This window comes from Abramis brama (genome assembly GCF_963993115.1).
Source record: "Abramis brama genome assembly, chromosome: 19".
In the NCBI taxonomy this organism is placed as follows: Eukaryota; Metazoa; Chordata; class Actinopteri; order Cypriniformes; family Leuciscidae; genus Abramis; species Abramis brama.
The window spans coordinates 26,659,139-26,672,903 of NC_139981.1; the positions used below are offsets into that span (position 1 = coordinate 26,659,139).

Genomic DNA, 13,765 nt, shown 5'->3' on the forward strand with positions numbered 1-13,765 from the left:
CACGCCATAGCGCCAAAACGGTATTTATGTTTTTGAATTTCGTAAGGAAATGGACGTAATTTGAAATCTGAGACTTTGTTTCATATCAATAGTAACAAAGCACAAAGATTATTGAGATTTATTGGATGGGATGCGCGCTACAATGATACATTCATTCATCAACTGAAAACAGGATGACTAATCGATTCTTGGGATTTAAGAATCGATTAAAACCGAGAAATCGATATTTCTCGACTGGCGCAGTAAAAAGTCACGCCTGATCCTCTTCCCACTATTGACAGAAGCGAGAGGAAGAGGATCAGGCGTGACTTTTTACTGCGCCAGTCAAAGTACTCCCAAAAGTGCTATTACGCCATACATTATAGTTATCCTTTTTAACCCGCTTAGAATAGCGTTTTATTTTGTGTCACCATACTTGGTTGTATAACTACTCGTGTAACTGTTTTTAAATAGGGAAAACGCTTATGTGTTTGGTCACTTCTAAATTAATTGCTGTCAGATACCATTGAATATACTGGGCTAAGCTAGGTACTATCAGAGTGTCACCGCGCGCTAGAGCGATTAAGTGCACGCACTGAGATGAGAGAGGTATGTATCAACTCGTCTTAGTTAAGGGAATAACAGTTTAATATGAAAAAACGGTGGAGTATCCCTTTAAAACAAAGAGAAGTCGCAATTCACACTTAAATCACTATTCTAGACATTAGCATTAGGCTATTAAAGTGTTGATAATGAAGGAATTAAATAATTTAGGCTACATGTAGTAATATTTCTGTCATAAAAGTTTATTAACTAAATATTTCATTATTTTAATAATTGAAGAACTGAAACGCTACTTTGGTTTGGGCCAGCTTTTTCCAAGCAAAACTAAATACAATCTTCAAACGCATGTTCGTTTGTTGTCATGAACAAGATGTTCAACTCAATATTAAATTCCACAGGGATGTTTGGATCCTTACAACCAGGGTGCGATTTGTGAATAAAACGATATGAATAATTATGAACTTAAATGGAACAATATAGCAACATTTCGACAAATAAATTATTTGATCTGTTTGGCGATTTTCATTTAATAAGAGCGAGATTTTCACTCTTGCCTTGTCCTTCCGCATTGGAAAGCGCTCACATGATAGCATGTTTGAGAAGATCCTCTGTAGGCCTACCTCTCGATTTCATATGGATTACATAATCAGATAACATTTATTCAATATTTAGACATTTAAAGGCTTTAGACATAGCCTATTTCTTATCATGAATAAGCTGAGGCAAGTGGCTTTCGGTTCATTTTTGTGACGCGCAGGTCCCGGAGACAGAGACGACAGACAAACTTTTGGGTAAAATAATTCAGCAGAAGCAGGGATGTTTAGACCAGAAGGAAATCCCCATCCCCCCTGGCAAATCGCACCTTGCTTAAAACCATGTTTATAAAAACTCTTTCTGTATAGAGAACCCCAAAATATATAATATACAGTGAGGAAAATAAGTATTTGAACACCCTGCTATTTTGCAAGTTCTCCCACTTAGAAATCATGGAGGGATCTGATATTGTCATCGTAGGTGCATGTCCACTGTGAGAGACATAATCTAAAAAAAAAATCCAGAAATCACAATGTATGATTTTTTAACTATTTATTTGTATGATACAGCTGCAAATAAGTATTTGAACACCTGAGAAAATCAATGTTAATATTTGGTACAGTAGCCTTTGTTTGCAATTACAGAGGTCAAACGTTTCCTGTAGTTTTTCACCAGGTTTGCACACACTGCAGGAGGGATTTTGGCCCACTCTTCCACACAGATCTTCTCTAGATCAGTCAGGTTTCTGGGCTGTCGCTGAGAAACACAGAGTTTGAGCTCCCTCCAAAGATTCTCTATTGGGTTTAGGTCTGGAGACTGGCTAGGCCACGCCAGAACCTTGATATGCTTCTTACAGAGCCACTCCTTGGTTATCCTGGCTGTGTGCTTCGGGTCATTGTCATGTTGGAAGACCCAGCCTCGACCCATCTTCAATGCTCTAACTGAGGGAAGGAGGTTGTTCCCCAAAATCTCGCAATACATGGCCCCGGTCATCCTCTCCTTAATACAGTGCAGTCGCCCTGTCCCATGTGCAGAAAAACACCCCCAAAGCATGATGCTACCACCCCCATGCTTCACAGTAGGGATGGTGTTCTTGGGATGGTACTCATCATTCTTCTTCCTCCAAACACGTTTAGTGGAATTATGACCAAAAAGTTCTATTTTGGTCTCATCTGACCACATGACTTTCTCCCATGACTCCTCTGGATCATCCAAATGGTCATTGGCAAACTTAAGATGGGCCTTGACATGTGCTGGTTTAAGCAGGGGAACCTTCCGTGCCATGCATGATTTCAAACCATGACGTCTTAGTGTTGACCAACAGTAACCTTGGAAACGGTGGTCCCAGCTCTTTTCAGGTCATTGACCAGCTCCTCCCATGTAGTTCTGGGCTGATTTCTCACCTTTCTTAGGATCATTGAGACCCCACGAGGTGAGATCTTGCATGGAGCCCCAGTCCGAGGGAGATTGACAGTCATGTTTAGCTTCTTCCATTTTCTAATGATTGCTCCAACAGTGGACCTTTTTTCACCAAGCTGCTTGGCAATTTCCCCGTAGCCCTTTCCAGCCTTGTGGAGGTGTACAATTTTGTCTCTAGTGTCTTAGGACAGCTCTTTGGTCTTGGCCATGTTAGTAGTTGGATTCTTACTGATTGTATGGGGTGGACAGGTGTCTTTATGCAGCTAACGACCTCAAACAGGTGCATCTAATTTAGGATAATAAATGGAGTGGAGGTGGACATTTTAAAGGAGAACTCCGGTCAATTTTAACATTGAGCTCATTTTATTGTACATTTGGAGTGCTGTCAATACAGAGAACAACGACAAAAATCGGTGTTGCCTACACCGAGTTATTCTATTTTTAAAATTTGCACCCTGTTGACTTCAATGGGGCAATGTTTAAACCTGCTTTTAGCCTCTTAACATCCTTGATGTGTCATTACAAGTGCACAGAAAATGTGAGTGATTCCTTCTGAGTGAACACGAGTGGATCTGACTGCGGTAGATTTAAAAGATATGTATAAAAATTATGTTATTTAAGCCAGCGCAAATACCTGTTTACATCCTGTTTTTCGGTTGAAGTCCAAAGTAGTCAATTGCCGAGTTCACGCGCGTGATCATTGGTAACTAAACCTATGCGCGTGAACTCGGCAATCGACTACTTTGGACTTCAACCGAAAAACAGGATGTAAACAGGTATTTGCGCTGGCTTAAATAACATAATTTTTATACATATCTTTTAAATCTACTGCAGTCAGATCCACTCGTGTTCACTCAGAAGGAATCACTCACATTTTCTGTGCACTTGTAATGACACATCAAGGATGTTAAGAGGCTAAAAGCAGGTTTAAACATTGCCCCATTGAAGTCAACAGGGTGCAAATTTTAAAAATAGAATAACTCGGTGTAGGCAACACCGATTTTTGTCGTTGTTCTCTGTATTGACAGCACTCCAAATGTACAAAAAAATGAGCTCAATGTTAAAATTGACCGGAGTTCTCCTTTAAAGGCAGACTAACAGGTCTTTGAGGGTCAGAATTCTAGCTGATAGACAGGTGTTCAAATACTTATTTGCAGCTGTATCATACAAAGAAATAGTTAAAAAATCATATATTGTGATTTCTGGATTTTTTTTTTTTTAGATTATGTCTCTCACAGTGGACATGCACCTACGATGACAATTTCAGACCCCTCCATGATTTCCAAGTGGGAGAACTTGCAAAATAGCAGGGTGTTCAAATACTTATTTTCCTCACTGTATGTTTTTAACAAAACTGCTTTTGAAATTACGATTGGAATTATTATACAGATGTAAATTCAGTCATTCTGTTGGATAATATTTGTTCCTTAGTGTAAAATGGAAATGCATGGTAATTTTATTTTATAAATATAAGCAAAAACCGATATGGTGTAACAGAGTTTTAGAACTAGATAAATCTCTCTGCATTAATAATATAAAATGCATTAATAATATAAAAATTACAGTAGTCCAGTTTGTTCGGGATTTGAACCAATGTCATCTAAAATGATTGAAAGCTAAGTTCTACCACTCGGCCACAAATTTACTCACTGAGAAATGCCCAGGAGTTCATTTGTCCAGCAATTAGTGTTCGCTCACACAAGCGAGAAACACTCTTCATTCGTCTCATTCCTTAATAGAATAGTAAAAAATAATCCGCTTCATTGCACCCAATTTATTTTTGTTATTAATTTGTTTTTGTGTTTTTTTGTTATCGTGCAGCTCCCCCAGGAAATAGTCTTATGTTCCCACCGACGTCTACAATATGAAATATAGGCTATATTGTTGTCGTCTATATTTTTAAGCTTTGATTCTATTTTTCTGTTCTAAAAAAATATAATTCTGTTTACCATAGTTGTAGTATTTCATCCTTACTGTTAATTGACATTAACCCCACTTACAATTCAAAATGCAGCAATTGCTGCTGTTTTGCACAATATCCCTTTGCGCCACCTGGCGGTCATTTCACGAATGACTTTGAAATGCGACGGGTTTATTTTTGCCGCGGTGGCTGGTGCGGCGGTAATAAGCATTCTTGTTGACTACCTACTGTAAATAGGAAAATGTTAGCGTTATTTTGTCACTTACTGGGAGCAGTATGCTAGCTGGAGCCGTTTACCTCCAGTCTTTGTGCTAAGCTAGGCTAGCGGTGGGTGTGTCAGACAGAGTTACAGCACACACGGAGATGAAAAGGGTATGTATGGACTTATCTAACTCTGGGGGATACAGTGAATAAGCAAAAGTCCCAAAAAGTCGGCGTGTTCCTTTAATGCGGAGAAAATCTTGGTTACGTCTAAACCACGTGTCAAACTCAAGGCCCGGCCCGCCACTTTATTTTATAAGGCCCGCGAGAGCATATATGATTGTCTTAAAATTAGGGATGCACCAAATTTAGGCTGTCAAAAATGTTCTGACGAAAATTGTATTTTAGGTTTTTGGGGCGCCCCTCCGTGTTCGGCGATCTGGTTTCACTCTGGCTCAGCATGTTTTGTGACTTTGTGAGCGGCTCCGCTTCCGAAAATGCACAACTTCGAAGCGTGTTCCACTGTGTGTCTGCGCTGTGCTCTCTGCTCCGTGTTCGCAGCGCGTTCTGCTCAATGTTCCGCTGCAACCTCCGTGTGTGTGTGTATGTTGCGCGCTCTGCTCAGTCGCTCACCGGAAAGGCAAAGTCCGCTAAAAAACATGCCGACATGAAATTTCTCTAGACTCGTTTCTGTTTGCAATAGCACTACTGTGCTGTAACATGGTGTGTATAGCCATGCTGGGCAACACTGGTAAAATGGTGCTATACTCTCATTCACTGGTCCTCTCCCTGCTATCTGCTCACATGCTCTGATAATAATAGCTTTGTAGGACTATACTTTATTTTGACAATTGGTCAAAAACTAAATCTGTTAAATCTGATTCTGCTGCATAGAACTGAATGAAGAATAATATATTGATATTTAATATTTTAATATAGGCACCAGTATCAACCTTTTCACCGTTTGACTTGCATCATTAAGCCAGTAGGTGGCGACAAGTGACTGTCTTTATGAGTGAACAATTGAACTTTAATTGAACTGATTAGTGCCAAAAACATTGATTAACTCGTGAAAACCAAGCTGCTGAAACCAATCTTTAATGCTAATATAAATTGCTCATTTGCCTCTGGACACATAAAGATTGCACTGCTGTTTGATTGAAATGTAACATCTATGCAAAATAATCCTTGAAAGATTTCTCATTTAAGGCCATTCCTGTTTGGAATATGTGATTGTGTATTGTCAACAGAATAAGCAGAAACATTCTGCATTTCCATTTTGCAGTGTGGATCATTCATTGCGACATTTAAACTGATTCTAATGTTTAAGAATCTGTTATCTGCTTGACAAATAATTTATGCAACTGCCCACTGACATGCTTTTAAAGCTATTGTTATCCAATTTTTTCGGCATTCAAACACCTTAAAATCCACAAATGTAGGGCAGAGAAATCCAAATTTACCCTCCCCTGATGTTTCGGACTCAGCCCCTGATGTTTTTAAAACCTAGAAACGCCCCTGCAAATGCATAGTATTTGTAACTTAACCCTCTGAGGTCGGCAATCACGCCGGAGTGATTTACTCGTTTTTTTTCCTATTAGTTCAAACGAGAGTCCAAATACTCTGTTGACTTTGATCTTACAAACCAGTTTCATACATCAATCGATCCTGTTAAATGTGTATTATTTTTGTGTATACTCACAATAAAAACAAAGTGTTGTGCTTTTTGCCAAATAAAGAAAAATAAACACGAAGCGAGTTCTGCCTTCTCTCTGTCAGTTAAGTCCATTCTGAAATGCATCCGAAAATGAACAATAACTCAGCGAATACTCAGTCAAACAGAAGTAATTTATATAAAAAACAAATATTCTCAGTTCATGTAATCTGTAAGAAAAGAGAGAGATGTCAGTCGTTCTCATCTCATCTAATTATTTTTAATGTGACCCCGCCCACGGAGAGCACGCGCTATTCAAACGCAAATTACTGAAGCAATCCACGCAAACCTGTGAACGCCCCCATATCAGCTCGAAAACACAAGTTTAATCAGATCATTGTACTTGTTTACACCGTCTCGCAGCGCTGTGAGGAATAATAATAATGGAAAATGTACCTCAGAAGTGCGGGTATTTCGAGGAGCAAGGATTCGACTGAGCTGAGGAATACTGAAGTAAGTTTTTTTTCCTTCTCAAGTGAATCGCGTTTCTGTTTGTGAATGAATGAACGGCAGAGATGCGCGCTGTTTACCACAGCTCGCAAAAAGACAGTTTAAATTTAAATCGCGTTTCTGTGTGTAAATGAATGATGATGTTTTAGCAAACTGTATTGCTATACTGAGATGAGTAAAAATCGACTGAAATATGTTGAAATAAAATGTAGGCTATTTGTATAAGCAACGTATTAAACTGCAAATTAACATTTATATGCCCTAATATTTCATAAAAACAACGTTACAGTCAGGCGTTTCTGTGTGTGAATGAATGTTTCGCTTTTAGCAAACTGTATTGCTATACTGAGTAAAAATCGACTGAAATATGTTGAAATAAAATGTATTTGTATAAGCAACGTATTAAACTGCAAATTAACATTTATATTTCTTATAATAAAAACGAAAGACCTATGTTACAGACATATGAAAGACAACATTTCGTTGATTAGTTTTGGATAGATTATACATTTTTACTGTAAAATATCTGCCACCTCAAATAAGCTTTTGTTTGCCAATTTTTGCTCATATGTTAAATATAGTATGTTTTGTCAAAAATAAAGCAATCAAATAATCAATCAAATCCTTAACTTTGAAATATGTATGATAAAATGTATACTTTAGTTTTTACAAAGAAAGATTACACTTGAATTGTTGTTGTAATTGTAACCTTTTTAATAAAAAAATATATTTACAAGGTAGATGTAAACAAACTATTAAAAGGTAAATATAAGCCTTTTCTTTAAATAATTTTTATTGTGTTTTATTAGTGACAAATTTGGGGAGAGGATAAATATTCCAAAACTGAAAATACAGTATTTTCTGAATTAACTGCACAATTACTAGACATGTTTTCCTTGGATATTATAGGCCGATTTGCAAGCACAATTTGTGAAAAAATAAATAAAAATTGAGATGCTTCCAACTGTTGCTCTTGCATTCTTTCTTGTGGCTATAGGTGACACACCTGAATGAATGGCTCATTAAGTATGCGGGCCCCATTGTCTCCTCAGGTGCGAACCACTAAATATGCATGATGGTGTCATTGGATCGTTGACGCCCACTCGAATACTGCCTTTCCAAACAGAAAGTGCTTTGCAAAATTTAAATCAATGTATTGTGTTATGTGAATGATAAGGCAGGGTGATTTTCACATCATTTTGAAGAAAAAACTCTAGGCAACATCCATTAGTCAAAAGTCTTATTGACACATATTTAGTATGTGGCCTTATTTCAGAAACTTTAGTTTTTAGTTTTTTCAATAACCATGCATAAACATTATTCTCTCAAAAATGCAAACATGTACATTCTTGTTGCTCACATTTTATGGTAGCCCTGTTTGTGCTAAATAGAGTGTAATTTTTTTTTGCCATTAATATGTTTATAAGCAACTGAAAAAAGCACAAATGTCAGGGCATGTCAGAACATCTCAAGGACCCCAAAAACACCTCAGACCCCAGAGGGTTAAATAAGTAATAATCAAATAAAGAGACAATTTTTTAACAATATGTTAAGGAGTAGTAACATTTTACAGTCTTACAGTTACAACCGGCCCTTTGAGGGCAGCCATAATGCTGAAGTGGCCCTCAGTGAAAATGAATTTGACACCCCTGGTCTAAACCATAACCAAGCCGTTCACACAAACAGAACGCATTTTCTGCACTGCTTTTCCATTGATTTCTGTGTAAACATGCACAAGACGGACAACTTTGACTGTTGCGCTTGCGTCTCGCACAAGAGAGCAGCATGTTTAGAAAGCCATGTAAAGTTAAAAGTTTAACTTTTAAAAAATATATCTTGAGACTTTGTGGGTATTTTTTTTTTCCATTCCACTGCATGTCATGTTTTTAAAAATCTCAAAAAAAGAAAGAAAAAAAAAGTACTCAGTGTGGTCAGCGCTTCGACTCTTGAATGATGCTTTTATGTTTATAATTGTTCATGGAATTTACTAAATTATATTTAATTTACGAAATTATAAGATTTATGAACATTAGTTTAAACGTTATACACTTTTTAAAAGACAGTCATATTAGTTAATAATGCTGTGCATGAATATTTGGCTCATTGTGACCTCTTGTGGCCTTAAGGAGACAAGCCAAAAGCTATTTTTTCTCTAACTGAAATAATGCCTTTTAAATTCAAATTCAAATTCAAATTCAGCCCTTTTGACAGCCCTACTGCTGGTTTTATTGAGATGTTGAGATGAACATGCAGAAGATTAATTGTGTGTGCTACACATTTTACCTGGCTACCCAGTGGACAGAAACAATCCTTACACCCATTTTCTGGGCCTTCTTCCATGTGGACGGGCGGCCATGTTTGAAGACTACATGGGTCACTTGTTTGTTGAGTGTCTTTGATACCTGCAATTTAAAATGTGGTCATTTATTTTACATTTTAATACAAATTTCATTTGTAACACAGTAGCCAAAAAAGTTATCACCTCTGCACCCATGTCCAACAGCTGCTGGATGAACGGATCAGAGTAATCCTCCACCCGGCTCGCAGACCACACATCAACATACGCCACCACGTCTTCAAAGGGAGAAACAGAACAGTGGATAAACAAATTCAAATGCACAAAAAAAAGTTTGTTTCATAATAATAATAATAAAGTTATGGCACCACTGGCAAATAATCTTCAAATGTTAAAACATTTATCACATCCAGGAATAAAGATCTTTTGGTATAATATGTGGAAGTCTGGCTTATTGATAGCATATTGATATTTCACACTTTTTGAGAGAGTTGGAAAACCCTTGAACAAGCTAAAGCAAAGCAGCTCAGTCAATTAACTCTGATTTGATACAATATACAGTGCTTAACCAAATTATTAGAGCACCACCCAATGTAAAATTTGTGCCACAGCTGCCCTAAACTAACAGTTTTGGGGATTACCAAAATATTTATTTTTATGTTTCTGTAAAGGTTAATCCACCAGTATGTGTAAGCTCTTTAGGCACAGTTGGCCAATTCAAAGCCCAGACTTGAGACCTATTGAACAAATTTGGGATTTAGTGGATTCGCACAAAAGTTTCATCAAAAGCAAGTCTTTGAGAACAACTAGAAACTATTTGGAAATCAATAACAAAAGAGACTGTGGAAAAGTACTGTAAATAAATGCCAGCAAGAATGCAAGCTGTTATCAAGGCCAAAGGACAGCATAAAAAATTAAAAATATTAAGTTTTTTTTAGTTAATATGTGTGAATAAAGACAATTTAGTTGTTTCAGTTTGTTATTTGCCTAATAAAATGACAACACCATTTTTTGACAGATTCCTAAAATATTTGTGTTTTCTCTTTATGACAGATGGTCTAATAAATTAAATAAGCACTGTGCATGAAATGTTAAAATTAAAAATATTCAGATTTCAAACTGACACTCTGCTATGACAGGGGTTCCCAAACTTTTTAGCCCGCGACCCCCATGATAAATGCACTGCTGCCCCGCGACAGAAATCATTTTTTTTTTTTTTAGAAATCATCTCGCGACCCCTGCGCCGGGGTCCCGCGACCCCCCGGGGGGTCGCGACCCCCACTTTGGGAACCACTGTGCTATGAGACCGTGTTAAAAAATGTTAACACAATTTTAATCCATGTTTTAAAATAAGAGCATCCTAGAGGACAGAAAATATCGTTTTAACACTTTACAATAAGGTTCATTAGTTAATGTATTAACTAACATGAACTAACAATGATCAATACATTTGTTTCAGTATTTATTAATATTTGTTAATGTTAGTTAATAAATATCCAGCTGTTCATTGTTTGTTCATGTTACTTCACAGTGCATTAACTAATGTTAACAAATACAACCTTTGATTTTAATAATGTATTAGTAAATGTTGAAATGAATATGAACTAAGATTAATAAATGCTGAAGAAGTATTGTTCATTCTTAGTTCATGTAAACTGAGGTAGTAAACTAATGAACCTTATTGTAAAGTGTTACCAAAATATATCCTAATTGAAGAAATATCCATCAGTAAGTTAACGTTACCTTTGAGGAATGCAGTGGAAGTCATGACTGATTCTAAAGGGTTCCTTCTAAAACTGCACCAAACAACAGACAATAAAACATGAAATCTCAACATGAGGCAAGCAAAGCAGATAATAAGCATTATAATATGCAAAGATTTTAACAAAGACATGCACAATATGTCAATGAAAAACAAAGCATGGTGAGTTAAGTCCAGCAACACGTACCCGCATCATGAAGTCTAACTCAAGATCAGCACGTCAAAATTATTAATCAATTAAGGAGGACAAATATCAGAGGTAATTCTAAAAAGCAAGTCGTAAACAACAAAACAAGAGCAAATGCAGAACTTTTACTAACTATGCAGAACTTTTACTAACTAGATCACCCTAGTTAGCAACTGTCCTATCAAAGAAACCAACATTCTCACACGTGGTGAGACGTAAACATCTAAAATGTTTAGTAGGAAACACCGGGCGCTGTTCATTGCTCACCTTGACTGAAGAACAACGGATCAACAATGCGAAATTATCTTTGTTTTTATTTTACCTCATTGTGCCGTTGACACACGTTGTTTTCATTTGACATTTCGCGGTAATGGTTCTTTTTCTTGTGTTGTTTTCTGTCGGTTAGTAAACCAGTTTCTGTGCCATTACCGCCACCTACTGAACTGGAGTGTAGTGATGTAACAGTACAATTGTTTTGTGACTGTTCAAACAGCAGTGCCTTTTGGTCTGACATGAATGGCTACTGTTGCATAAAATTTCAATTAATTTGATTGCTCAGTGCTCTAAAAATGACATAACATTTGGTATAATAATGGAAGATGTAAACATTTAGTTTTTTACTATTTTCATACTGGGGAAATGTTATATTCATAAATGTAAGTGCCTTAAAACAAAGCCATATTTTTTTGTTGTTTTTTAAAAAGAATTTTGGTTACTGTATTGCCTTAATGCAATTTTAATTGTACTGTAATAAAAAAAAACCCAGCTAACAGGAACGCTCCCATAACTTTCACTAATGTTATTTAAAAGTTATGTAAATGTTTGGACAAAACGTTCTTAAAATAATGTTTATGGAACGTTCTTATAATGTCATTAATAGCTAATATACGGTCTCGTAATGTTGAGAGAAAACGTTCTTATAGGACAACATTCTCGAGTCCTTTTAACGTTATTATTATTTGCTATAAAATAATAATATATAGTTTTTATAGTTATCATAAAACATTCTAAGTACAACGTTCATGGAACGTCTTAGGCTACTTGAATTGTCACACTTACCCTGTAACTACATGAAACAAGAGGGTAACAAGCACCCTGTAACTACATATAAGAATAAGAGTATATTTCCCAGTATTTCAAAAAATTGCAATAGTTTTAGCTTTACTTGCCTTGAAACATGTAAGCCCAAACTTAAACATCTGCACTTTTGCTATAAAAAAAAAAAAAAAAAAAAAAACTGTTTAAATGCATGGATTTGTACCCTGTAATTTTTAAAAAGCCTATACAATATGTATTGGTACACCATTATTACAAAAAGGTTCGCAGTCTATGTTCTCGCTAAATTGCTCCCAAATGTAAGGCTGTTGTATCATAATAGTAGATTAAGTACCCCTTAGTTATATAATACTTACAGTATAAATAATTTTTTAGTTCTCCCACTTCATATAGGCTCTTAGGCTCACTTAAGCTCTTCCCTGTGAAGGCCTCCCTCCCCTCCCTTTACCTCTCTACAGATAAAGCGTTGTTGGGATAATTCCGGTTCACGTGGCTATACGTGGAAGCGATAGCCTACAAATTCTGTATTATTAATTTTAAGGCCAGACAAGTAGTATGTTGAGGGTTGATTTGTAGGGAAGGACTTCCCATCGGCGTTCTCACTGGTTCGCGTTTTTGAAGTTTGCGCAGAAAGAACTTAAGAGTTTTCTGTTAAAACGGTGTCGTGTTAGTGGCCCCTAAGTTAATAACTAATGATCGTTGCGACGGAAGTGAATCAATCAAACTAACTTTAGATGGACAATAACTTTATTCTAGAGCTGCTATAAAGCCAAAACGCTTTACTTTAATTACTATTATCAATGTAAATCTGCTTTGGAACAATCTACATTGTTAAAAGCGCTATATAAATGAAGATGACTTGACTTGACTTGATATAACACCCGATGTACTCGCTAAGAAGAATGAATTCATCATAAGAAGAATGACATCTACGCTAGTGTTAGTCTTTCTGCTTATTCCGAGGTTTACTGTAATCAGCTGGATCCGGGCCGTATCCAGATCAGATGGTGGACCTACGCCTAGACATGACCACAACGCATGATGTATGTATATTGAGTCGTTCCATACAATATTACAGGATGTTTGTAAGTCAAGCAGTTTCATGAACGCGAACATCCGAAGCGTGCGCCCTAAAAACCTGCGTCTCAGACAGAGCATGAATACTGAATTGAATTGTATACATCAACAATCAAAGGGCGAGTACCTCGCTGGTATTTTGCAGAGCAGTCCAGTTTTACAACTAGGTCCCGGGCCGACGGCGACTACAGCCAGTTTGAATATCCCGGTGGCATTTGCTGCGGATTGTACACCTCAAAAACGTACTCGGTTACTAACGTAACCTCGGTTCTCTCTAGAGAGGGAACGAATACTTGCGTAATATCTTACGCTAGGGGAAAACCTCTTTTCCACGAGATACTGAAGCCAAAAATTATCCTTAATTTTGCAATAATGTAAAACGCATTGCAGCAGCATGCAGACATGGGCGAGACAGCTCGCGCGCCCATTGGCTGCTCTGCGGCAACTGCACCAGCCTATCGAGAGAGGCCCCTCATGACGTCAGAACCTTCGCGCCCAATACGTCATGTCCCGCCAAAAGAGGGTGGGGCTCGGCTATAAATATAGCCTCGAGAGGCTGGTTTGATCAGTTTTTCATCGCCGAAGTGAACCAGAGCGTGATGCAT

General features: G+C 37.1%; 1 protein-coding gene across 2 annotated transcripts in view; it reads right to left on the bottom strand.

Annotated features, from left to right (window-relative positions):
- The window catches only part of mcph1 (microcephalin 1), a 98,348-nt gene extending 86,927 nt beyond the window's left edge, over window positions 1-11,421 (bottom strand). The window contains exons 1-4 of one of the 2 annotated variants that reach the window (XM_084092747.1): window positions 11,350-11,421; window positions 10,822-10,874; window positions 9,265-9,356; window positions 9,066-9,184 (exon numbers count right to left, since the gene is read on the bottom strand). In XM_084092747.1, coding sequence (XP_083948873.1) covers window positions 9,066-9,184; window positions 9,265-9,356; window positions 10,822-10,874; window positions 11,350-11,381 — 296 coding nt within the window. In that variant the 5' untranslated portion in view covers window positions 11,382-11,421. Of the gene's footprint in view, window positions 1-9,065; window positions 9,185-9,264; window positions 9,357-10,821; window positions 10,875-11,294 lie in introns of both variants that reach the window. The other variant, XM_084092748.1, reaches the window with a different exon arrangement.
- Window positions 11,422-13,765: the final 2,344 nt, after the last annotated feature.